At 40.2% G+C, this 27,475-nt stretch overlaps 1 protein-coding gene across 8 annotated transcripts in view; it reads left to right on the top strand.

Moving 5' to 3' along the window:
* atp2b2 (ATPase plasma membrane Ca2+ transporting 2) overlaps window positions 1–26,757 on the top strand; it is a gene marked incomplete at both ends in the record, with an annotated part of 53,658 nt that extends 26,901 nt beyond the window's left edge. For 5 of the 8 annotated variants that reach the window (XM_083893035.1, XM_083893033.1, XM_083893032.1 and 2 more), the window contains 15 exons: window positions 1,331–1,372; window positions 4,881–5,045; window positions 6,512–6,726; window positions 6,915–7,157; window positions 15,436–15,677; window positions 16,137–16,371; window positions 19,140–19,319; window positions 19,424–19,511; window positions 19,671–19,777; window positions 20,574–20,765; window positions 21,400–21,613; window positions 21,705–21,916; window positions 22,000–22,107; window positions 22,679–22,861; window positions 26,446–26,757. In XM_083893035.1, coding sequence (XP_083749161.1) covers window positions 1,331–1,372; window positions 4,881–5,045; window positions 6,512–6,726; window positions 6,915–7,157; window positions 15,436–15,677; window positions 16,137–16,371; window positions 19,140–19,319; window positions 19,424–19,511; window positions 19,671–19,777; window positions 20,574–20,765; window positions 21,400–21,613; window positions 21,705–21,916; window positions 22,000–22,107; window positions 22,679–22,861; window positions 26,446–26,757 — 2,738 coding nt within the window. Of the gene's footprint in view, window positions 1–1,330; window positions 1,373–4,880; window positions 5,046–6,511; window positions 6,727–6,914; window positions 7,158–15,435; window positions 15,678–16,136; window positions 16,372–19,139; window positions 19,320–19,423; window positions 19,512–19,670; window positions 19,778–20,573; window positions 20,766–21,399; window positions 21,614–21,704; window positions 21,917–21,999; window positions 22,108–22,678; window positions 22,862–23,876; window positions 23,970–26,445 lie in introns of all 8 variants that reach the window. The other 3 variants (XM_083893029.1, XM_083893034.1, XM_083893036.1) reach the window with 3 other exon arrangements.
* Between the last annotated feature and the right edge of the window lie 718 nt (window positions 26,758–27,475).

Here is a 27,475-nt window from a genome sequence, read left to right as displayed (position 1 = left end):
CCAAGGCTGGAAGAGAGAGCGATTTGTCATCTTCAGCTTTATTGTGACTCCAGGGAACAGGCTAATATGGACGAGGGGGTTAAATAAGCCATTTATTTTTTTCCTACATACTGTTCTTGCAGAAGATTCTGTGAAAATCTGATCTTCTGGGTCTACTTATTTTATCACTGGCTTATGAGTAACGAAAGACAGATTTTATGCCATTTTTAGCCTGAGACAAACAGGGCATATCTCGATAATTGTAGCCTGGGGGTAGTGATGGGATCAATACTGAAGAGTATAATAAATGCTGTCATAATGATTATGTCTTGTTTCATAAACATGATGTATACATTTGATTTGAAAGCATGGGACTTTGTGAGTTTGTGATGTACTACAAGAAGCACAAGATGATTCTGCAGTTTATGACAATGTCATTTAATGTATATGCACATGTGACTTGAGCAGAATACAGCAGTTTAATAAATCCACTGTCCCAAAAGTTAGCGTTTGATTTTCAGCCAGTTGATCTTATGTAACTTTACCATGTGGGAGGCTCTTTCTCCTTCTCTCTCTCTGTCTGGCACTCTCTCTCTATTTCTATCTTTCGTTCTCTCTCTCCCTCCCTGTATTGTTCACATCTTGAGTGCACTTCCCCTCCGAGTGTGTGATCTTGCATGTGCTGTTTGAATTTCCCCTCTAATGCATGCTGTCTTTTGTATGTGTGTGTGTGTGTGATGTTGTGCTCTACATGTGTTTGTGTGTTTTTGCTTACTGTCAGTGTTTTTCATGTAAATGCTGTTGCTCTGTTTCAGTGTCTCATTTTATACCAAACAATTTGAATATACCTGATAATGTGCATGGAATTACCTGTGCTTAATTTAATTAAAAATATTTAATAAAAATAGAAATCAGAAAAGTGTTTGTTTCTGTATTTAATGTTCTGCCTAGTATACACACTCTCTATGTGTTTCTATGTAAACATTTTTATATTTCAGTAAGCTCAGTTGAAACATTTTAATTGAGTGTTTGTTTATGGAATAAAATAAAGTTTATTGAATATTAATTGACTCCAACCTGATTAAGGTTCACTAATAACTTGGAATTAAGTTTATTTATCAACTTCATACCACTAGAGATAATAGCTAATCACATTACATCACTTACATATCACAAGCCTTTCTGTGTGCCTGTCGCAGAGACATTGTATTAAAAGTCATTTTCCTGTCTCCTTGTTTGTGATTTTTGGTTGTCATTGTGCGTGTGTGTGTATTGTCTCTGTGGTGATAATTTGTTGACTTGTCTGCCTTGATTATTTTTGTTGTTATTGTCTTATATGTCTTCATCATAGGTAAAATGCAAGATGGCAATATGGAGAGCAACCAGATTAAAGGTAATCAAACCATATCGTTCACTCTCTCCTCTCCTGCCCCCTTGTTTTCCATCTACTTCTTCTCCTTCTCCCTTTCCTCCTCACCTCATCTTTTCCCCTCTATGGCGTGTGATGTAAGCTCTGGGTCAAATGCAGCTCTTACTTTAATATGATATAATATTGAATAGTTATAAACACCACACTGCCTCTGTAATAAATGTGCAGTGTCACTTCAGATCGTATTCTAACGGATGTCAACAGTGTACTGTCAGTCAGTCCACAATCATTTATTTGACCCGGGTTTTACTTGCAGCCGTGTTAGGTTAGAGAATCCCTCTTATTCACTTTGTCCGTCGCTGATGTGTTGTCCCTGGTCTGTTGTCCCTTGTCTGTTGTTCTTGTTGTGTGTCGTTAACAGCAACCTGTTCCTCAATCTGTGAATCTGCCTGATTTGGGCAAACTTTTTCCACTAATTTCTTTTATTTCCCTTCCCTACTTACTCACCATTCCCTGGTTTGCCCCTTGTTGCTACTGTTCATGAAACACAACATGATATAAGATATATATGAACTTGTATGAGATACTGTCAGTTGGATGTTTATTTTTTTCCATTATTCTTTTTCAGTTTATATTAAAAACAAAAACGTTAAAGGTCCCATATTATGCAAAATCAACTTTTTAATAATTTAAATCCTTATATTTGGGACTGTGGAGGCCCTTCCAGACACCAAAGTGTGGAAAAAGATGACTCACTCATGTTTTTGTGGTCCTCCTCAGTCTAAGTACAGCAGATAAAACATGCGATGTTGACTTCCGTGCTCATTTGGGCGACACAAGACGCTAAATTCCTGGAATTGTTGCCTCGCGGAGCTCCGCTTTGTCTGTAAAACAAGCGAGAGTGCTGGCGAGGGCAACGGCATCCGAAAACCATAAGTCTGCAAAAAGTTGTATTATTTAGTGCAGCAGAGAGTTCTACACAAACTTCCAGCCTCAGAGGATTTATTTTTCCAGTGGATACATGTTATAAATGACAGCAATGTGTCTGCTAGCCTGCAAATGATAACTTTTCCAAATGCTAACTGCTGTTAGCTCCCAGTAGCCTCTGTGGCTGATGTCATTTCCTGTCCCTTAAGTTTGGTTTGATTTATTTTTACGGTGGACCTTCAAGGTGGACCTAAAGAGATACTACTAAACCTGTTCTGAACAGGGCTGTTTTGGCAGGGTGATTGAACTGCTGTGGTGCCTCATCCTTATGGTATTTTGACTAAAGCATGTGACAGACATGTTCATTAGGACACCAGGGAACAAGGTTAACTTGGACAAATGGGGTATAATATGGGACCTTTAAGTATGCTCCTCCTAGGTTCTGCAAATATTTCCTTCTAATAGCTACTTGAGTCTGATACCAAAATCAATTAAATTCCTAATAGTACAGATTACAATAGTTTTATCTTTTAGTAGCTGTTATCAGATTGTTTTTAAACGTAAATAACAGATTAATTGACCCTAGCCTAACTACAAGACAGTACTTATTTAGTCATGTCAAAATGTTACCATTACTTATTTTCAAAATACATGTATTTTTGAGCCAAACATTGTAACCCTGGGTAATATGGTCCATTCCATGGCTCAAACCAGCTGAGGCACAGACTCGACCTCAAAGGCTGCCCTTGAAAAAAAATTAGCAGCACAAATCTTGGTATTTATGGGCTAGAGTTGCTACAGATGCTGTGTCGCAGACGTCCTCCAACCCATTAGCCCCATCCACATCCAACATGTTGTCGATGAGAACAAACTGCTTGTTGGACAATGTATTTCAATTGTTACTTGATAATGTCCATGATTAATGTCGTCTCTGAGTAGTCGTATTCGTACGTTCCATTGCTTTCAACAAAAACTCGATGCAACGGAACAATACGCACGAGAGGAAAACTAAAAACACACATATTCTCCAAAGCAAAGCAACAAAAGGGTAAATGAAGGACGACGTGCAGCTTTCAGAGGATGAGCGCTTGTCCTGAGTGTCTCTTTTATTTGAACAGTTGGATTTTGTTCTTCTGCTGCATACAGATGGTTCTGTCTATTGTGGAGGGGAAAAAAACAAAGTGCTCAACCCAAGAGTAAGACAAATGTTCAACATTAAAAGGTTTTCCGCAAGCATCAAACGCATGCCACATTGTGGTTGGAATGAATCTTGGTAATGGGTTACATTAACAAAGAAGCTCTGCGCTGTGCATGTGTGTGTGTGTGTGTGTGAGGTGGGAACAGAGATGGTGAGAGAGTGAGGTAATTGAGGTATGATTTTACTGCCTAAATATCTTTTTTTCTCTCTATAAGAGGTTGTTTCTGCAGATTAAAGCTGAAATGAAAGATCAGGGAGTGAGATTAATAATGTACATGGATCATTGTGCTCTGGGATAAGTCAGATAGATCAAATGCAGGTTACTGTGCACAGAGTGGTCGGGTTTCTTTGTGTTAGAATCTACTTCCTGATGATAAATCACATTCATGTGGGTGGCTTTTTCGATTTGGAGCTTTCTAAACATTTGTTTGTTGTCATCACTGCAGTAGAACAGCTTTTAAACAATTTGTTGTTTATCTTGTGTTCTGTCGATAGCGGTTTATGCAGTCCAGTTTTCATATTATTAAGTATTTTAAATTCAGATTGAGTTTAGATTTAAGTTAAGGTCATCTCTGCCTGTCTCCCAGTATGGTTTAAATCCTCAATTATCACTGTGTTGCTAATCGTAATGCTCTCCACATCACATAGCCATTTTCTACTAAAAAGTGATAAGTTCTCTCTATCAACAATAATGTCAATCTTTTACTTTCTTTTGTGTCATTGCCATTTAACTTAAATATGTTTATTTTCACATGTGCAAAGGTATATGCACAGGTTTATCTTTTCATACACATGGCAAAGTAGGCCATTTGTGAATTTTTCGATAATCCGTGAACTTAATTTTTAGCTTGGATGTGGGACCATTAAATTAACTCATCACTCACTGTAAATAAGTGTTTGTGGTGAGAACAGTGGACGACTGCCAGTGTTTTCCCTTATTATCACCATTTTATCCTCCAGTATTCACATTCACCACCAGTGCAGGACAATGCATGATTAAAATAATAAAATAATACTAATGTGAATATATAATTATTCTACAAACTAATTAGCCTCATTTTGTCATGGGATCTTGTACAATCCTTGCTACACACTACGCACTGTATAACCTGGTGCTCATGTAACACCTGGTGTTTTATTCTCAACAGTAGCTCATTTCTAATCATCAGTACCTATTTTATCTGTTTATTTTTTGGCGCTTTTATATAGTATACACATTTTAATACCTATTTTTGCTTTATTTACTTCTGTGTCTTACTATGCTACTGTATTGCTGGAAACGTATGGGTTCAATCAAGTATTGATCCATCCATCCATCCTTCCTTCCTCTCTCCTTATCTCTTTGTCTCGATCTCTATTTCTGACACTGCTGCTTTCTGTATTTCCTTTTCTTTGTGATGTTTACAGTAAAGAAGCAGGACGGAGCAGCTGCCATGGAGATGCAGCCTCTAAAGAGCGCCGAGGGTGGAGAGTCTGATGAAAAGGAGAGGAAGAAGGTGTCCGGTTCAAAGAAGGAAAAGTCTGTGCTGCAAGGGAAGCTCACCAAACTGGCCGTGCAGATCGGCAAAGCAGGTAAACTGCAGCAAACTATTCCTGCTCCATCACTCAGTCAGGCATTTAAATCAGGGACAACAAAGCCATGAACAATCATCCTGTCCATCAAAGCAGAATAGTCTACAATGCTAAAACTACCTGCATTGTCGCGTATAAGAATCTGAGCAGTTAAGAGGAATGTGTAAGTGTCAGGAGAAGAGACTGTCCAGTTATTTTTTCGATGAATGGCCTGTCTCCCAGGGAATTGATGAATCGTCGTCCAGTGAACAACTACGATATTATGATGTTCACTTCTACAGCTATTTTGCATTTCATCATCATCATCATTTGTCATTTAACTTAAAACACTTTATGGAGCCAGGAGTCCTTCTAACACACTTGTACATAACAGATCTGTACCAGCAAGCAGTTTTAGTAGTTTTAGCAGCCCTCATACTAATTTGCCCACACTGTAGGTGTCCTCCCAGCAGCAACATAGTAGGATTTACTGTTAAACAAAATCGTAGCTGTGAGTCACAAATAGGATTAAAAGAACCTGCCTGCCATGTTGTTATTAAAACGCTGCTGTTTTACTTTTCATGGAGCCAAGAGTTGAAGGCTTCGTAGTTTTAAGAGGCCGTTTTTTTTTTTTTTTTTTAATACTGTGTGCTGCTTTATCACGCCGTTGTCCTGAGTGATGGAATGAGGACATGGTGTCAGAGCAATGAAATACTGTGGCAGGATTAGTATACGAGCAAGCAAGATCATTATGCCGTTGCTGTGGCTGAGGCAGAAAATATTTTGACTTAATACTCCTGTGACCATCTGGAAACTACTGTGGGTATTTATGTGACCACACTTGGTCTGTATCTACCTGGAAAGTGTATCTAAAGAAATAAAATATATATATATGCATCACTAACTACTTACTGTACATTTATATGGCTGCCTTTGCTTTATGCATTTTGTTTCATCAGCTTTCATTTGAGCAACAAAAGTGAATTCTGGTCCATATACGCATAAGCAATTGTGCTTTAAGTTGCAGCAAATTATATGTTAATTAAACCTGCTATTTTTGGTGCTATTGAATTGTATTGTGCTATACTGAGATGAGCTTCCATTGTATTACCTACCCTCACTCATTTAATGTCATGTATTACCTAATTCCTCTTCATAAAGAGCGACCCCACTTTTAAAAGTCGGCAGGTAATCTGTTCAATGATGGATGTTGCATTATTTTGGAAATCCCCTGGACAGAGAGCAAGTAATGAAATGGTTCTTGGCCAATCGTCTGGTGGCAGTCGTGGGTCTCTTTTCTGTATTTAAGTTCCTTTCAAGCATGCTATAATAATTATGAATCACCATGGGTTGAGATACTCAGAGCAAGATTTGGGTTGAATGTGGGTCAAATCATCAGCCAAATTTCCCCACATGGATCAACAAGCTCCAGAGTATTGACCAACTCTTGAACTACCTTTCTCAGCTTACACCTGTGTGTTTTTCAGGTTTGCTCATGTCAGCCATCACAGTCATCATCCTGGTCCTGTATTTCGCCATCGACAACTTTGTGATGCAGAAGCTCGCTTGGATGCCAGAGTGCACTCCCGTTTACATCCAATACTTTGTCAAGTTCTTCATTATCGGTGTTACGGTGTTGGTGGTAGCTGTGCCAGAGGGGCTGCCACTGGCTGTCACCATTTCCCTTGCATATTCTGTCAAGGTTAGCAATTCCACATTCTGTTCATGCACTATTGTACCATTCTGAACATTCTCTGAGTGTACTGAAGGATTAGCTGCTGTTTTCTTACATTTAGAAAACTGTGACTCGGGCCTACATTTTTCCATTAACGTGTTTAACTTTTGTGCTTAGCATTGTGTTGTGATTACCATGTTGTTTCCCACCACCAGAAAATGATGAAAGACAACAACCTGGTGCGTCACCTCGATGCCTGTGAAACGATGGGCAATGCCACAGCTATCTGCTCTGACAAGACTGGAACACTGACGACCAACCGGATGACGGCTGTGCAGATTTACGTCGCAGATGTGCACCATAAAAAAATCCCGGATCCTGGAGTTCTGCCTCCCAAATCACTGGAATTAATGATCCATTCGATCGCTATCAACAGCGCCTATACCACCAAAATATTGGTAAGTTACATGTAATAGACTTGAGTTAGGAATTTACTTCAAGTGTTGGAAGTGTTGAACTTATTTGTTAGCTCCACCATGTAGATCATGTTTCTGGCCAAATGTGGCACTCTCTGTGAACCTTGGGCACTATTTTAAGACATTCTATAACACTTAATCCTATTTAGATAAGACTAAGATTTCAGTTTCCTCTGTTTGCATGGGTGTGTGTGTTACATGATTAGAGCAGCTCTGAAACAGTGAGACAGTTCTGCAGTGTTCTTCTCGAGTGAGAAGGCAGTCGATGTCCTTGCCTGCTGCTTTAGATTCATCAGACACTCACTCAACTTGTCACCTTGAGAATGGTTGTGTAATTTTTGTCTTATCTCATATTCAGAGCGTTGCAGACAGTAATCAAATCTAGTATGTCTAAGATGGACTCTTGTTGACTGTGGATGCATCAGACGAAAATTTGTCTGCATCCAGTTGATACTGTGCCCACAGTTGGTGTAGTGGTTAGCACTCTTGCCTTTGCAGCAAGAAGACCCGGGTTCCTGGGTTCGAGCCCCGTTGGAACAACTTCGGAACAAGGGCCTTTCTGCAAGGAGTTTGCATGTTCTCCCTCATTTCCTCCGGGTTCTCCGGCTTCCTCCCACAGTCCAAAAACATGCGATATGGGGATTAGGTGAATTGGTCACTATAAATTGAGTAGGTGTGAGTGTGTGTGTGAGTGTGTGAGTGTGTGAGTGTGTGAGTGTGTGAGTGTGTGAGTGGTTGTTTGTCTCTATATGTGGCCCTGTGATGGACTGACGAACTGTCCAGGGTGTACCCCGCCTATCGCCCAATGTCTGCTGAGATAGGCACAGCACCCCCCACGACCCTGTGGTGAAGGATAAAGCGGTAGATAATGGATGGATGGATGGGCCAACTGTTGTATTATGTAATCACAGAATCTAAAACCTGTCATTGGCAGAGGTTTTATTGTGATAAGGCATATCCAGAAAAGAGAAGATCGCCAAGATAAGGATGTTGTCAGACCATGTGTATACAGCCTAAACAAAACCTTTACTATTACCAGTTAATGCTTAACCCTAACCCTAACCTAACCATTCACATTCAAATTCAAATATTAGCCCTAACCAGGTTTGTACTCTTGCTCTCATACACATGTTACAATGAGTTTAACTCATGCAGCATGTGTATGTAATGCTCAAGCACGGTTTGAATAAATATAATAATATTGACAGTAAATAGGACAACAACCCAGGTTAAACCCAGGTTTAAGAAGTAACATTAATTTGTGCTGGTAGGTCACACTAAACACTCTCTTTGTTATTTATTTTTGAGAAAAAATGTGTTATTTTATAATTGCATACCTGTTTCCTCTGTGTTCCAATAGTGCCTGAGAAAATAACTATACTGGAGGGTCATTATAGCACTCTCAAAACAACAAATATAATGGTGTCCTTAGAATTTTGCACAGTCACAATCATTTTGCAATAGTCATTGTGTCTACAATGGAGAGCTGGAGATTCCACTATTAGCTCTGGTTTGTTAGACATGCAGTTGATAGAAACAGGCAATGTAGTTACCTCAACTTTGCCTTGTTTTCCCCTTGCCACAGCATTTCTCTACTATTAACAAGATGTTATCCTTTCTGAAATACCTGGAGGAATGCTGTGCAGCATTACATCAGACGACTGTACCTGCTTAGCTTGTCGGAATTAAGTACCGGCAGAGTGCGGCTTAGACTTGGTGGCACTTTTAGACCCTTTTTAATTTCTTCATTCATAAAAGAGGTTACCTCAAGCATGAAAGTGGAAGTTAAACTCATGGTAAACTTTTAATGATATCAGCTTATGTAACCTTCCTTTTGTGACCTTCCATTTACAACCATTAGCGTGCATGCACACAGTGAATACACATTCAAACATGAATTTTAATTCATAAATGGTGGATGGTACTGTACATGTTGACATGGATGTATTTTTTTTTACACTGAGCGCTCTAAATTGGTGTGAAGAGAACAAACAAACAAGCAAAAAGCAAGTTGAAGAAGGGCAGATCTAATTATGGAAATAAATGAACTCACAAAGCAAGATGCAAAAAGGGAAATTTCTGAGGAATATTTATTGGATCCCTTCCTCCCTCCCCCAGCCAACCTCACTCCCTAAGCACCACTTCTGCAATATGCTGGCTGGTATGTTCTTATATAAGAGGCCAATCCTGTGGGATGCAAGGATGGCTCTGCGAGTCTTTGATGGCCACCACACAAAGGCAAATAGGCAGGCTTTGATTCTTATATCAGTCCCCCGTACTACCTCTCTGGCTTCATAATACAGCTACTTGTATAGTTCTGCTTCCTCTGTCAGCACAAAGTGTAGAAACCTCATGCTGGAGGGTGAAATGAATACACATTTTTATGCATTTACTAAACCTGGCACATACACAGTATATGCACACTCACAAGTTCACAAATACGTTGTCAAAGAGGTATCACGTTTATACAAAGTATTTTTCCTCATATTTTTATTAACAATAGTAATCATAATGTAGTTTAAAAATGACACACTACAACTCAGGGATTTCAGACTTTTTTCACTACTGGAACAAAAAATGAATCACAACTTAATTTCATGTGTGTTATTAAAACATATACATATACATCTTTAGAAAAATCTCTCAACAATTTTGAAATCTCTCCTGACCCACTCTCTGAGATTGATTGCTTTTACCTGCATCATGAGCTTGTGTATTACATTTTCTGAAAAGGGCCCAGATTAGTACAGTACATACAAACAAGTATATCAAACACATCTGTTTTCCCTGGATACACAAGCAAGGGAAAGTGTCAAGTGCAGATGCACACACACACACACACACACACACGCGTGCACACACACACACACACACACACACACACACACACACACACACACACACACACACACGCACGCATCAACCACAGTGACACTGTGCATATTGGTGTGTGTTTAGCACATATGTGTTTTGCACAGCTGTGTGAGTGTCTTGGGAGCTGGTATTGCCTCAACACACACACACACACACACTGTAACACACAGACAGTTCACGCTTCAGTTGTGTAGTTTGCATGCATTTGAAAAAAGAATAGAGAGGATGCAGTATATCTGTTTATTTAAAAATACGAATATTTAAAAAAATGCTCCTGCTTTGGCTCTTATCTTCTCTATTATACATGAAAATGCTTTACATGTAAGGCTAAAGATAAATATTACATATTGTATTTTATGTTTACATGATCTCGGTGTGTGTGTGTGTGTGATTGTTTTAGAAAAGAAATCTAATATCTGCAGCACTGGGGCAAATAAATAATATTTGAAGGAAATAAAAGTCAGAGGTGGAATTTGAGAAAGAAGATGAAAGAACTTGTACAAGAATCGGAGCTAGGAACCACTTGTCCTCATCATGGAGAGTGCTGCTGCTGTATCACTGCCCTCCAGCACGCCTCCAGTTCCTAGCCCAGTTGGCTGGTACATTCATGTGGAGAGCTAGAATGTCATCCACTCCTATGTGTATGGAGAGAACAGGAGGAAAGGTGAAGAGAGTAGATATGGCATGTAAGAACCCGGAGGATGGTGACAGTGAGAAATACATCTGGATTGGGGAAAGGGTTGGAGCAAGAAAAAAGAGGGAAACTAAGAGGAAAAATGATAGATGGACAAACCACAAAAAAATGTAACATGAGCACCAGTAGTGTGGTGAAAAGGGAGGAGTGTGAAAAGAATAAGAAAGAAACTGGAGAGGTAGTTGACAAGAATGAGGGAAGGAACAGGAGGGATGGATTAAGGCGAGCCCAGGGACGAATAGGAAGTGAAGTTGCCAGCTCTCCCTCTGGCATATGTCCTTGCCTGCGGGTGCACCAAAGGACCAGTGAGAGGGCATCTGGTCCTTCACCACGTCCAGGCAAGGACATGCCAACGGTGGCTGATTCATGCCAACGCTGCACATCCTATGCCAACAACTGTTGTTGTGCGTAGAAAAACCCACGTGAAGCAGAACCGCTGCAGAAACTCAAAACTAAATAAGGTGGTGTGGTATTTCTGTCTGCCACATGCCCAGGCACACAGTACAAAATGGTTTCATATCCTCTCTTTTATTAATCACAGAAGCGATTAATTGGGTGTAAGTGTGTTAAACAATGTGGGAAGTGGGAAAATGACAACAAGTACAGTAAGTCTGACGCCAGCAATGACACTGGTGTAGTGCCTGGTACCCTTTTAAATAAAGGAATGAAAATGTGGTCTCACACGAGGCACAAATAAAGCGTAGCCTACATAACTCGAAATACAAACAGACACATGCACTCTTCAGCTTTATTTGCTGATGAAACAAGGGAAATTAAAGAGGCAACTTTAGTTTTGGTTCCAGTTCCAGTCACAATCTTAAAGATTCAGCTGCCTGAAGAGATGAATGAGTGAACACTATTCTGTTTTGAATACAGAATAATGCAGTTGATTTATACGTTAATTCATAACAAATGAAGAATGTCGTGAAATTGAGGTTTATAGGAGAATACTATAGAGACATTCAGAAGGTGTTTTCAATTACATAACACTGTCACATTCACTTTTATCACAGTAATGAAAACGAGTTGTCAATTTCAGCTATAAGGGATAAGCATGAGAATAAGTAGAACCACTCATCCCACATGACAAAATAATGCTTCTAATGCTCTCAGTGAGAATACTTCCTCAAGGCAAAATTTGAGACAAATGCAGATTATGATTAAAAGTATACAAACATATACATCACTAACACAACAGCAAAAATGACAATGAAATATTGTGTGAAGTGAGGATTAAAACCTATAATGCATCCTGTGCTGTACAGGTGGTCATGTACATTGATTGGTTTAGCTTGTTGTCGGTCTGTTGTTGTTGTTGGAAGCCCATTCTCCCAAACAGTTAGCAGATGAGATCATTTGTTCCATCCCCTCATTAACCAATGACAGGCAGTGTCTTCCTGATGTAATCACTGGTCATTAGGAACAGGCATTAATTCTGTTATTTACCACAAACTCTGTATAAAGTATTTATACCCTTCTGTGTCGAGGAGACACACAGCTGAACATTATCCAGATATGTCCAATTACCAGGTGACCATGGGCAAGTGCTCTGATAGGGTTTTAATGATTAATGAGAGTTTTGATGACTTTGACCAGATTATAGCAGCTGCAGCTGAAGGGACATGTGAAGATTGTCTGAGCACGAAGGAAGAAATCGTTGTCCTTGTACTACGACAATTTCTTCGGATTTACGTCAATTTTCGGGGGGTATAATGGTTTCTCGTGACATTGTTTTGAAATTTCTTCGAGCAAACGTAGAGGACTTTGACAGTGAAGAGATTTCTGAAGGCAGTGATTTTGAGGAGTTTCTCGGCTTCGATGACATCATTGCTGATAACTTTGAACGCGCTGAACCAATCGACCGGGATTTATGGCTAAGACATAATTATGTTTGAAGACGACGAGGTCGGTGTTAAAGACGATGAGTTTGAAGGTTTTGAAAGTGACGGAAGGCGGAGAATTACCACCGTAATCGACGGAGTGTTTACAACCGCGCACCAGGGGTGAAAGTGGATTTACCTGCAGATGCCACAGCGCTGTAAGCACTATCACTGTCACATGTGAAGCAGACTGTTACAGTCATTACATGCTGTTCTTGTTCTTCACAGTCCATCAGGGCGAAATCAAGGCACTGACTACTTTATTTTCTTAATGTTTTTTAATTGAAAAGTTATTCACTTTAAATCTATCTAAATAAACTAAATTTCCCAGGAAAGCCACAGGTGTAAGCTCTCAAATATTTTTTGAATTGTGTTCCTATCTGCTACAGAGGCTGAGAAATGAATCATTTAGTAGGCATTGGACCTCAGGTTTTAGAGGTCCTTTCTGAAATCACCCATAGGTTTGACAGGCATTTTTTCCAGGCGTTTCAGGCCTTAATGGGTTAAATCTTTAAGTAAGCACATGCTGACCACATCACGTAACATCTTCGGTCACCTCACCAAAAGGCACATTAACACAGTTAATTATTCGCATCCACTGAAAACAACCGTTCCAACTGCACATGTGACAAAGAGCCGAGTGAGGAAAACAACAATAGAAGAAAGTAAAATCCAGAAAGTCAAAATGTCAAACTGTCCTTTTGAATCTAAACTCAGTTGGAGGCTTCTTTCGAGGCAGAATAACAAGCCTGCACTCAATCTATTTTGGGAGTAAATAGCACAGTCTGAAGGTGTTTGTTTAGTGGCAAGTCAGTACTCAAAAGCATTATGTTCAGTGTGCTTTTGACATACTGTGTTCTGTTGTGCAGTGTGTGTGTGTGTGTGTGTGTGTGTGTGTGTTTTAAATAAGGAGAGTGTACCTGACAAGCTGTTCTTGTACTGAGAGTGAAGGTGTCAAATGTACCGAGTTATTCTCCTGTAGGTTCTCCAGAGCAGGACCATAGGAAACAAGCTTTCGCCTCACTTTCACCTAACAGAGCTCTTAAATCAGACTTTACATTAACATTATACACCAACACCAACTGTTCACATGGTTTAATAATGATTTTTGACATTATTTCACTGAGCAATTGTGATCATTTCCAATTAAGATGACACAATGTATCAACTGGAAAGTTCTCTGACAGCACATGACACTAAAACCTGGTTCATCATCTGGAGCTGTTCATAGATGTGGTTTGTATTTTTTTTAAATAATAATTTCTGGCATTATTTGTATTATTATATTTTTTTTTTTTTCTACCCACTTTAATTGGATCTTCTCCAATCATTTTTCAAAAGAAAGAACATCACTTTATTGCTAATTGTTCACTTAAATGATGGCGAACTTCAGAAAAGACTAAAAGTTTCAAGCTGCTGCCTCATACCTGCAGTAATTACACTGGTCATATTTTATCCGTTTCAGAAAGTTAACTAATATGCAATTTTAACACTCTCAGATAATTTGTTGCTGCCTTACTTCCTTAACCAGCCTTGAGTCTTTGATCAGCATTTCAAGTGAGCAATGCTGAACATCTTATTAATCCCCATCAGCATGAAGAGTGTGATTATATGGAGAGGCATGTCATGAAATATTACAGCAGATGAGGATCAGTGTCTTCACTAGTCTCTGTGTGTGTGTGATATATCAACAATAATGGGAGCTGCATTTTTAAAGACAAAAAATGCTGAATGCTTATGAGGGGGGGAAGAGTGAGTAAATGGAGTGACGCTTGGGAAATGTGAATTAATATGGACTGGAAAAGATAAAATGGGGAAGAGAAAGATTAAAGCACATGTGAAGTGTGATGAGTAAGAATCCTGCGAGAGAATCAGAGCCAAAGAGTAAGAATCCCCAAGAGCGCGCTCTCCTCCCCGAGTCTCTCCTTACAAGTGTGCTTTGCCCAGTGTTACGATGGCAACACTGAATCTTCCACAGGCCGACCACATGCTCACACTTGCACACTTGCGCGAACATTAAGTGTGCTGAACTGAACACACAGCACGGATTTGAACAGATATCATACTCCCTTGCACACAACCCACAATAGAAGATTATACTCTCGGCTGGTAATAAAAAAAAAAGCTCCTGTGACTTTCTTCTCGGATGTAAACACATTAATCGCTCATTAGCAGATTCATTCACAACAATATTGAGAGTGAAGAGATTATTGTTTATCAGGGAAAAGTTTTATTTTTATTGTACTGTATGGTTTTGCAGCTAGGCAAATATGTGCTGCCTCTTTGCTTTCTTAAAGAAGAAAGAACAAAATAAGCATGTTTTTATATCTGGCAGATTAATTACCATATATGCAGTATATATGTTGTGTAAAAAAAAAAGCATCACATACGGTGCTGAAGGCTTACGATCTGTGTTGTCGCGCAGACACGTTGACAGTAAGATGTTTACTGAACCGTGGCGAAACCCACTTCCAAATGTACAATTACAGCCTGCGAAGGGTTGAGCCGCATGCCTGAAATAAGAACATCCAAATCTGATTCCATCTATCTCATCTCCAAACCCTCCCACACAACGCAACCCTTTCACCTGCTAGCTGGTTAATTATCACAAGCTGCTATTTCAACGCCTTCTTTGGACGCGCTACACTAAAGAACGATATGAAAAGAATAGTTCACAGTAAAAGAATGGTTATTCCTCAACCTCAGATGGAAAATGTAGTTAGAAAATGCAGACAAACTAGAAGTACAAATGTATAAACTGTATATTTATAATGAAAAAAATAAAGAAAAACTCTTGTGCCTCTCTCTCTAGCCCCCAGATAAAGAAGGTGGTCTTCCGAAGCAGGTGGGCAACAAGACAGAGTGCAGCCTACTGGGATTGGTTTTGGGGCTGAAGCGGGATTATCAGACAATAAGAAACCAGTTGCCAGAGGAAAAGCTTTACAAAGTCTACACCTTCAACTCTGTCCGAAAGTCCATGAGCACTGTCGTCAAATTGCCCGATGGGAGTTTCCGCATGTACAGCAAAGGAGCCTCTGAGATCGTGCTTAAAAAGTGAGTCCATAGGATGTTACACATCTACAGTACTGAAGAATAATGGACTTCTGTGTTTTTATTATCCATTTTGAAGAGCTTAACGTATTTGAGAGCACAACCTATTGCACATTCTCTCTGCAAGAATGAGTTTCCACTACCAGGTCACGTAATTGTGATATTTTGCACAACAACAGATGAGTAATTATGAGACAAATGTGAGAGGCTGTAATGAAGCTTCCCTCTAACACTGAAGGAGCAAGCAGACATTTTCTTTAGAGCCACAACAATATTATAATCACATCTGTTTTGCTGATATAGTGTGGATTTAACTGTAATGTCAGTTGCAAGAAATCATTTATCGTATCATATGATCATCGTTTTCCATGTTTGGTAATATGGTCTTAGCACAAAAAACCAACAGCAGTAGTTCATACACCTCCATCCTCACCAACCTTGAACTCCTACTCCTACCTACAGATGCAGTCATATCCTGAATGAGGTGGGAGAAGTGAGGGTTTTCCGTCCACGGGACAAGGACGAGATGGTGAAGAAGGTGATTGAGCCCATGGCGTCTGACGGCCTGAGAACCATCTGCGTGGCGTACCGTGACTTCTCCAGCAACCCTGAGCCACACTGGGACGACGAGGGCAACATCCTCAGTGACCTCACGGCCATCTGCGTTGTTGGGATAGAGGATCCTGTCAGGCCAGAGGTAGGAGAGTGGGGAATATTAGGCACAGTGTCGCCTTTGTTTTGTTTGTCAAACTGTGAATGAGTGCTGCTGAGTTTTTGCAAACAGTTAGGGTTAGCTGTCTGTACTGTAAGTGCGTACCTTATCAAAGTAACATGGATGCTAATAAATGACAGCATGTCATAAAATATATTTAAGCAACGGACTGAGAAAAGTGAAATGTTAATGAAGATAAGTAATAACAATGAAGCTGGAGACTGCTTTGGGCCATATTTATTGAAGTTTCTATCCAGAACCTGGACCAACGCCACAGTTTTATTGTGACTTTTCTTAATTTCAGAGATGTTACACTTCATTTCCCTAATCCGTTTCATTGGATTTTAGGTAGATTTAGCTTTGCGGTAATCACACTTTTAAATCCTCCTTAATTCACATCAATCTTGTGAATGAACCTCAACTTTCTGAATTATTGATTTCAATTGTGTGTGAGTGAAGCTTTCCTACACCTAGTACATATACTTATTGTCTATATTTTACCGGTCAAATCGTCCAAAAGGCGGGGTACACCCTGGACATGTTGCCGGTCCATTCAAATTCAGATTTTAAAAGCAATTATTCAAATTGTCCAATTCAGGTTCAAATTAAGATATAAAGGATTCAAATTCAGTTCATGATGGCACATATTTTATCCCATAATGTGTGGTTAAAAGAAGTATACGGTAGGAAAAGTGACCTCATTTGACAGCTTCTGTGCAGGTACGAGAAAGCTAACTGACTTCTACATTATTCAGCAACCTCCTTTCATCTTTTTTTTTCTCCATCCCCCTCCTCATTCTTTGACAAGGTCTCTCATTCAACCTCTCCCCATCATCTTGTCTCCTTTCCACCTCTCCCTGTATTATAGGGTTTAGTTTCCACATTTCTCCAGGTGCTCTATTTCTTTTGACTTTATCTGTCTGTCCTCATTTTCTCTTATCTCTCTCTCTCTCTCTCTCTCTCTCTCTCTCTCTCTCTCTCTCTCTCTCTCTCTCTCTCTCTCTCTCTCTCTCTCTCTCTCTCTCTCTCCATCCTCCTGTCTCTCTCTTTTTCTATGCACCTGACACAGTTATGTAAGCATCTGAACATTGGTGGATAAATACAGGGAGAAGAAGCACAAAGAGAAACCATCATTGTCCGGATGAGTAATCATATAAAAAAGATAGAGGGAATTGCAACTCTATTGTTTACGGATGTCATATTTAAAATCAAACCAGCTCCATAGTGAACATTAAACATCCAATTGCAGGACAACTTTGACAGTAGTCGTTTAATATCTGACATTTTTAATAATCAATGTGGAAAAGCAGTGCATCACTGTACAACGCTGTTACGTTACACTCACATCTTTCCAGGCTTCTTGGTCAATACTGGAAATTAGATGACCCCCCCCCCCCCCACCCCTGCTAAAAAGGTTGCATGCAGTCATAAATGTGTTTTGGTTTGTTTATTAGTCTCTAATTTCTTCCTCCAGAATGCAATGTTCTTTTAATAACTGCATGGCTGCTCTGTTTGACTGCCCCTGGAGAGACAAGAGAAGTGAGGAGGGAACGAGAGATACAGACCCGAGAAAGATAAACCGATTCACAATGAGATTCACGTCAGAGGGAGGAGGGGAGGGCAGGAAGAAGCAGACGGCTACAAGGAGGGGAAACGGAGAAAATGAGAGTGAAACCAGATCCATAGTGGAGGCTTGTTTTTCAGTCTCACCTACTAGCCTCTTATCCTCTCCCTTTGTCGGACCTGACTGTATTTTTAATAAGCGTCTGCTCTTGTCCTCTCCTCCTCCTCTTTTAGTTTTATTAGTCAAACAGAGCACTAGGAATCCAAAAAAGTAAGCAGAGTAAACCAAACAGCAGGTATGACAGACAGGCAGACTGGAAGTTACAGTTAAGAGGTCTTGACTCCAATGTTATTGGACACTATTGAGTCTCCTTACATATTTTATAGCCATTCACCTGTGAAAAACACATTTATCTTATTCAAGACCTGCTGTCCTCCACCATGTAGATTTAGTTTGTAATCCACTCCCTGTTAAATTAGATAAATCCTTCACGATTACGTGCATGAGCGGCTTCATTTAATGCACAGGTCAGTACGTGTGCGTGATTCATGTACCATCAATCTACTGTATGTTACACTGTGTGCCTGTATGAGCACAATTATGCCCCCATGTGTATATGACATATGCTCAAGTGTTTGTGAAGGGAAGTGGAAAAAAATGCATATTTCTGCCTATATGCATGTGTGTGCAGGTCTGTGTGTGTGTGTGTGTGCAAATGAATATGAATACTGTATGTGCACACATTTGTATATGTGTGGGTTTGGAGATCAGTGCTCGCCCACACTGACCTTCATCAGGAGGAAGACATGTTTCTGAATTCATACTCTCGTGTGCCTTTGCTCACTGTTTCTACCACAGATGATCATTTTCCATACAGTCATATTTGTGTTTATTAGGCGACTAATGTTTGGAGGGGAAAGATAATTGCTACATTATGCAAATTGATAATGAAACAAGGGTCAAAGGCAGAAGTAGTAAAGTAGTATTTGTGTTGATGCTGTTGGTATAACCATAACATGGCTACATTATCAATCACCTTCATATTAACTATTGGCCATATGAAAGTGCTTTTTTGACATCTTTCACCTGTCTCTGCAGGTGCAACTGTCTAACACACATCATTGCTGTCATATCGTTTTCAGCTTCAGCGGACAACCCTCTAAAAAAATATACTGAACACTTTTCTTAGGTGCCCGACGCCATCCAGAAGTGCCAGCGTGCAGGCATCACTGTTCGCATGGTGACAGGAGACAACATAAACACAGCCAGGGCCATCGCCATCAAGTGTGGGATCATCCACCCAGGAGAGGACTTCCTCTGTATCGACGGCAAAGAGTTCAACAGGAGGATCCGCAATGAAAAAGGAGAGGTACTGTAGCTGCTGTCAGTGTGAGTCAAGAGAGAGAAAAGAAAAACAGAAACTGCAACTATTTGTTCTCCTGTGTGTGTGTGTGTGTCTCTGTGTGTGTTCAGGTGGAGCAGGAGCGTATTGACAAGGTTTGGCCTAAGCTGCGAGTTCTGGCCAGATCCTCCCCAACTGACAAACACACACTGGTCAAAGGTAAAAGATGAAACTGAATTGACAGGTGTTTTGTTAAAGGAGTATTATGATGAAAACCTTTCTTGCTTAACCGAACATTCAAAGATCCCTGTTTGAAGTATTTTAATTCCTTATTTCTGATGTTAACTCAATGTGTGTGCACCTGTGTGTGTTTGACAGGAATTATTGACAGCACAATGTCAGCGCAGAGGCAGGTGGTGGCTGTGACAGGCGATGGCACCAATGACGGACCTGCTTTGAAAAAAGCGGATGTAGGCTTTGCCATGGTAAGCAGCCCCTTCAATTATGTTTCCCCTAATTTATTTTTTTGCTGGTTTCTTGATTTGTTTGAGAACACCCACAGATGTCTTCCTCACCTCTGCAGTATGCAGAGGGTAACTTCTCAGGCACTCTGCCTCAGGCTGTCTAGATTACAAGCACCCCCTAGTGGATTCTCCTAGTGTCCCTGCAGTGGAATACTTAGCCTACTTAGATTGAAAACAAAACAACGCAGTGTGTTGTTTCTAGGAACTGTTCATGTATTAGCTCGTTGTCTGTAGATTCCTCTGTTTCTGCCCTTGTACTCTACCCTTATGTTCCTATAAATCTTTCAGTTAAGGGTAATTAACCCTTTATGGAAACCACCACCTATCATTTTACATATATATGAAATTATTTTACACTGACTGGATGTTATTAACACTACTATTTGTGACCTGGTCCAATTCCCCATCTTTCCACATACCCTCAGGCAACTGCAGAAGTTGGAAAACCAGTGTTTCAATAGCTTTGTGCAAATCTTTGCCCAGACTAGCTCATTGAAAGTTCCTGTTATTAAAATTAGCTGATCCAGTCCACCATCTTTGCACATATCCCCGGGCAGCTGTGAGAACACCAGTGTGGTCCTTGTGAAAGTAGTTTGTATCCATAAAGTATGAAAATCATTGACTTTCTGCCTGGTTACACTGGTTAATTAAAATCACAAATCATGACAAAGTGCTTCCAGTCCAGTTTATTTAAGTTTCTGTGTCGTATATAATAATCCATGTGGCTCTAACTGCACCGTATTTGTTCTTTTTTCAGGGGATTGCTGGAACCGATGTGGCCAAGGAGGCGTCAGATATTATTCTGACCGACGACAACTTCAGCAGCATCGTCAAGGCGGTCATGTGGGGCCGAAATGTCTACGATAGCATCTCTAAATTCCTTCAGTTCCAGCTCACTGTCAACGTTGTCGCCGTCATAGTCGCTTTCACTGGTGCCTGCATCACACAGGTCAGATGGCGTGACGGAGCGTATAATATATGTGGAAGTGTATACATGTGAGGAGCTGAAAACAGCGCCTGGGAAGATGTAGATTTAGAAAGGCTACAATAAAGAGCTTATTGAGGTGTTCTGACATCGTGATACCATTTAAACAAATACTTTCCAAGTTCAATTGTGCTCTCTGGTGGTGGCTTTCTAATTACCTTACAAGGAGAAGAAGAGGTACTCAAAAATAATTCCTGGAAATGTTGTTGAAACAACAAATAAATATATCCATCAGTGCAGCTGATGTACAGTAACTATCACTTGTTGTGTTTTGCATGTTCCACCAGGAAGAGCCATAGAAGTACTGTAAAAAACAGAATTAGCACAAATGATAGAATAGTACAGTATTAATGTCTCATGTAAAATATATCTTGAGTCTTAGGGATTATACCTGACCTTCTTGCATGGCAAATTCAAAGTAAAAGCACACATTCCCAGAAACTTCCACAAAAGTATTGAAGTAAATTCATTAAAATTTGCATGTTTTAGAAGGGAATAAAAGGGAGGTATGTAATTATTACTTACTAAATTACTTACTTTTCACTTCTGGTTACATTACAGTTATTGCCTTCTCACACGTTTCCTTTCATTTCTTCAGGACTCTCCCCTAAAGGCAGTGCAGATGTTGTGGGTGAACCTGATAATGGACACTTTTGCCTCCCTGGCCTTGGCAACCGAACCTCCCACTGAGTCTCTGCTGAAGAGAAAGCCATACGGTCGCAACAAGCCCCTCATCTCCAGCACCATGACAAAGAACATCTTAGGACATGCGGTCTACCAGCTCATCATCATCTTCACACTGCTCTTTGTTGGTATGGGCTGTCATTTTACTATGCAGTATACCAGAGATATTCTGTATGGGTCACTCTTAAGAACATCCAACTGATTGTTTTTCCCCTGCAGGTGAACGATTATTCGACATTGACAGTGGCCGTAACGCACCTCTGCACGCTCCCCCGTCTGAGCACTACACCATCATCTTCAACGCCTTTGTCATGATGCAGCTATTTAATGAACTGAACGCTCGGAAAATCCACGGGGAAAGGAATGTGTTTTATGGCATCCACAACAACCCCATCTTCTGCTCTATTGTTTTTGGCACTTTTGCACTTCAGGTAAACTGATGCAAATGTCTGTGTTGTTTTTTTTTTTTTGTTGGCACGCTGTTTGAGTCTAACTTGATCTTTGTTTTGTGTAGATTGCAATTGTGCAGTTTGGGGGGAAGCCATTCAGCTGTAAACCTCTGGATCTGGAAAAGTGGATGTGGTGTGTTTTCCTCGGGCTTGGAGAGCTCATTTGGGGACAGGTAACAACAATTTTTTATGCACTACCGTTCAAAAGTTTGGGGTCACTTAGAAATGTCACTTAGAAATGTCCTTATTTTTGAAGGGAAAGCACTTTTTTTCAATGAATCTAACATTAAATGAATCAGAAATACACTTTATACATTGTTAATGTGGTAAATGACTACTCTAGTTGCAAATGTCTGGTTTTTAATGGAATATGTGCATAGGTGTATAGAGGCCCATTTCCAGTCTTCTAATGGTACATTGTGTTTGCTAATCGCGTGAGAAGGCTATTGGATGATTAGAAAACCCTTGTGCAATAATGTTAGCACAGCTGAAAACAGTGTTACTGGTTCTTTGACGAAATCATTATTTATAATCTTGTCAATGGCTTGACTATATTTTCTATTAATTTTGCAACTCTTTTGATGAATAAAAGTGTGACTTTTAATGGAAAACACAAAAAAATTGTATAGGTGTCCCCAAACTTTTGAACGGTAGTGTATATGGTTTGTTTTCCCCTTGCACAGCCCTTCTGTCAGCCTATCACTTTTCATATTGACCCTAAGTCTCGTCTCCCGTCTGCATCAGGTCATATCCACAATACCCAATAGCAGGTTACGCTTCCTGCGAAGGGCCGGGCAGCTATCTAAGAAAGACGATTTACCAGAAGAGGACGCAAACGAAGACAACGAAGAGATTGACCACGCAGAGAGGGAGCTGAGGAGAGGACAGATACTCTGGTTCAGAGGACTCAACCGCATTCAGACTCAGGTGAGGGACAAGGAAGACATATGTTGAATTTTTTTTCTTCACGGTGAACAAAAAGATCCTGAAATTTAACATAAAATGTCTGTGTTTATCAAGTAAACTACAAACACCAACTTAACATTTAAACTGTGATTATTTTTTCTGACATGACATTTTTGTTTTTCTTTTTGTCTTCCTCTTACATTACCTTTGGCACAAGAAGAAATCCCATGTTATGTTGTACATGTTAGTAACAGCCATAAAAGGATTTTGATTTCAAGATGACTTATTTAGGTGCATGAAGATGCAGTTTCCTCTTGCCGACCTCGATGTGAATGCCAGTGTGGACCCGTGTGGAAGATCGATGGTCACATCTCGACACCTGGTCACAGTCACAGAAACATATTCTCACTGTTATATGAACTCTGCTGACCACCATCACTGTGATATTCAGGAGTGTTTTTTTTATGTTTATTATGGTGTTTAATGACTCACTGATGGTTCAGGGTGAAACTATTCTGACATGGTGTGCTTACAGAAGCAGCCACCTGAGTTTAGAATGCATATTTAGATTTTTAAGAAAATCGGATTTTATTTGTTTGAGAAGAAAAGAAACATCACATAACACACGCTTCTATAACTAGTTGGATTTCCTATGCTCACAATTTGGCTTTCATCACAAATGAAATGATTAAATAATGGTAATCTTTATTCATAACCTGTCTACTGTAATCATCTGCGTACTGGATTTGAATTTGACTTGTAATAATAGGATGGCTGCGTCTGTAAATTATAAAATCATATACTGACGAGTTTGAATTCAAAAGTGTCAGATCACCTAAATTTCTGTCACGTTTTAAAAGAAAAAAAAAATTCAGATTTGGATACATACGACACCCTGACATCATGACTGAGACTCTTTGAACCCCTCCCTCCCTCACCCCCTCACCACCACCCAGCCCATCAACCTGTGTATTCATTTGGTCTGTGTCAGTCTGAGCAGCCATTTGTCCTCTCCTGTCCCGGTCTCCTCCCACAGATTGAAGTAGTCAACACCTTCAAGAGTGGCACCTCCTTTCAGGGGGCAGGGGCTCTGAGACGCCAATCATCCACCACCAGCCAGACCCAGGATGTAACCAATGTTTCTAGTCCTAGTCACATGTCCTTGTCCAATGCCCTTTCCTCTCCTACAAGCACTACTGCTGCTACTGCTCCTCCCACTACTGGTCGTGAGTCAGATCTCTGTCCGTCTGCTTCTCTGCTCTCTTTGCTTCAGTGGTGCCATCCTGAAACAAAGTTTTGGATTGTATTTTCTATATAAATTTACTGTGAGCATCTCCACTGGAGGTTGGCACCTCTGAAGATGCGTCTTTTGTGTTGTTTTCTCTCTCTTGCTATCTGCTATGTTATTTTCCTCTCTTTCCTTTGTGTGTTTTTGCTGTTCATACTGGATTTCAAATTCATCTTGATATCTCCTACCATGCTCCGGTGTACTGTCCTCTCATTGGTGGATGTGTGTTTGTTTCCCCAGAGTGCTAGGAGCGCAGGACTAAGGGTGATACCCACGGCGTGACATTTCAGGTTGTGAGTTTGTCTCCCTCTGCTCAGCCAACCCCCCACCCCCACATCCATCATCCGTTCCTACAAACCTGCCATGTTTATGTCTTGACTGACATTAACGTGAACTAATTTCAATCAACTCACCAAGGGATTGAGTAAGCATTCAAGTATAAGTTCTGCCATTTTTACAATGTAATTAAGTCATATAATATTTATCTAATTTATGGAAATCACTTCTTAGGAACAGGTTTAATACTAACTACTAAGAGAACTTAGTTGAACAGGAATGATTGGTTATCAATGGTATTATTTCCATGATACCATTGATAACTGTCACATTTTGACGGAGCATTTTTTCAGCTTGAGCCACACATCCAACACTTCTTGTTCTTGTTTTGCAGTAAAAGCACTTTAACATTTTAGTTTTCCTGAATCCATTCATTTACATACAACATTTTATGCGATTATCAAAAGCAGCCTTTTGTGAACAGCAGGTGAGTGAAAACACATAACTGAATTTAGTGTAATAGTCATCTCCAGTTGTCATCTGTTGGCAACAGTTGATGGCTGAAGATATTTTACCTTGATGTGAATCTTATCCATTTATCTTTTTGTTTTGTGTATATGGCATTAGAGAAGAACTTCTACTTCAAATCTGACACTCCATCAGTGTTGCTTATCAAACATCCTGTCATGTGAACTCATCCAAACAGACACCTCTTAATTTATTATATTTAGTTGTGGGGTTTTTTGACACAACAAATCAAACCATGGTTTCCTGGGTAAATTATCGTCAATAAAAAAATTAAAAAGGCACGATGAACCATGCTGAAAGTCAAATCATAAAAGCATAAAAACATTCAACAGCTACTTTCAGAATTGCAAATGTGACAGTTTCTGAACTTTTTTTCTTTCAGTTTCTTTGACGAGTCACAAAATCAGAAATGAATAACTATAATTTAATATTCAGCTTCTCCCTCTAGGGGTCGCCACAGCGGATCACCTGCTCAGTGATCTGCATATTTAATAATATAAAACACAGAATATAATATAATATAATAGATGATGGAAAGAGTAGTTGTTTGGGCCTATACTTGAGTGTTTACGTCGATGTGCATGGAGTTGAGAAGATGCTTTGACTAAAACGATTATCTCCATCCTGGTTCACTGTCGTGTGTTGTGTGTCAGCCGTCTGCGCGCTGGTGTCCACGTGTCTTGTTGCATGTTATCTGTGTTTACGTCTTGTTTACGACCTGTGTTCATGATATCTTAACCTCCCGCATTTGCTTGTTGTATCAATGACACTTTTTTTTTTGGTTTTGTTGTTTTGAGTTTTCACTCTGTAATGCTCGTGTTGTTAAAGCAGCCTCATCATGCAGACCTGACTCTCCCCCCATCACCCTGTTTGGGACCATGCTGTATCCACCCCCACTCTACAGACCTGTGTGTGTGTGTGTGTGTTTGTGTTTGTGTGTCATTCAGAGTCTGTGTGGATATTGTCCCATACAGTGTTCTGATGCCTCCTGAAGTTTTTTAAACCTCCTGATTGGATCTCTCAGATCTAACCTCCTTCCTTTTTACTTACCCCCCTCCCCCCCCCACCCCCCAGATTTCTTCAAAACTTGCATGTGATATTCTCCTTTATTTTTTTTATTTTTTTTCTGTGAGCATTCCATTTATTAACGTGGCTTGTTTCTAGGTATACAGCACATTGGACTACTGCGTATACTTACAACGAGCGTTTGTGTTGCTTTGTGATTTGTTTTACTTGAAATGTATGATTTTGTTGTTTTTTTCCCTTAGTGCACGCTAACATTGAGTGACTTGTGAACTGTAGTTATCTTGTGAAAGCAGAACACAGACTGCAGTTGCCTTCTTTCTGACTGTTCCTTCACCTTCTTCTCCACCTCTTTATCCTCATATGAGGATCCTTCCCTCCATTTCCCTCTTCTCTCTCATCCCGCGGGTCCCTCCAGCCCTTTCCGTTCAATCCTTGGCTTCCTTGCTCATCGCTTCTCTTCTCTTTCTTCCCTATTTTTTTATGACAGATCCGCGTTGTGAATGCATTCCGCAGCTCCCTCTACGAAGGCTTGGAAAAACCCGACTCCAGAACATCCATCCACAACTTCATGACACACCCCGAATTTAGGATAGAAGACTCCACGCCCAACATCCCGCTCATCGACGACACGGACGACGAATCCGCTCGGAGGAGAAAGATGTACTCCAGCCAGCCCTCGTCCCCCAACAAGAACAACAACGCCATCGACAGTGGCATCAACCTCACCATTGACAGCAGTAAATCAGCCGCCTCCTCCAGCCCGGCCAGCCCTCTGCACAGCTTGGAGACCAGCCTCTAACCATGATCAAAACCTCAGTGCTAACCTCTGACCTCCTTTCCCTGCAGTCTGGGTGTGCCCTCCAGACCTTTACTGCAACCGTTACACGTTGTCAAACGCCCCAAAATCTCACCCAGTCCATCGGAAAATATGATGCTTAACCGACTCCGCAGTCCATCTTCAAACTTGAGCTCTTAAAGCTCTGCATTCTTCTCGAAACTGAGAAAAATCTAAAGTAATAGGACAAAGGTGAAACTAACATACAATCAAAAAAAAAAGTGCAGCGAAGCCACAAAAACCTACACAGCCATCTTGCTTTTATGGTTGTATGGACGTGTACACTGGCAGCAGCGGTGGTTTGTATGACTCTAAAGCGTGTGAAGCATGTACTGCGTGACTGCACGCATGTATGAAACTGTGTCTATAGTGGCACTGGAAGGAGGGGCGATGAGGAGGAGGGAAAACGTGGTGGAGGAAAAAAAAAACAGGACAGACTTTTAAAACTCCCTCTCTTCAACAATAACATTGTCAATAATGATAATAGTTTAAATTAAATTGAAAAACGCATTGTTCTTATTCTGATTCTGATTATTATTGTTATTATTATTGTTGCTCTTGCATGAATGTACATTACCCAAGTTTTATTTAAAAGGGTTTTCATTTTACTGGGGTTGTTTGGTTCTGATGGGCTAACTACTGCTACTTTAAAGACAGCTTATTTTTCCTGGTTCCTGGCCTG

The sequence above is a fragment of the Microchirus variegatus genome (genome assembly GCF_963457635.1).
Source record: "Microchirus variegatus genome assembly, chromosome: 7".
In the NCBI taxonomy this organism is placed as follows: Eukaryota; Metazoa; Chordata; class Actinopteri; order Pleuronectiformes; family Soleidae; genus Microchirus; species Microchirus variegatus.
This window is presented reverse-complemented; position numbering and strand designations above follow the sequence as displayed.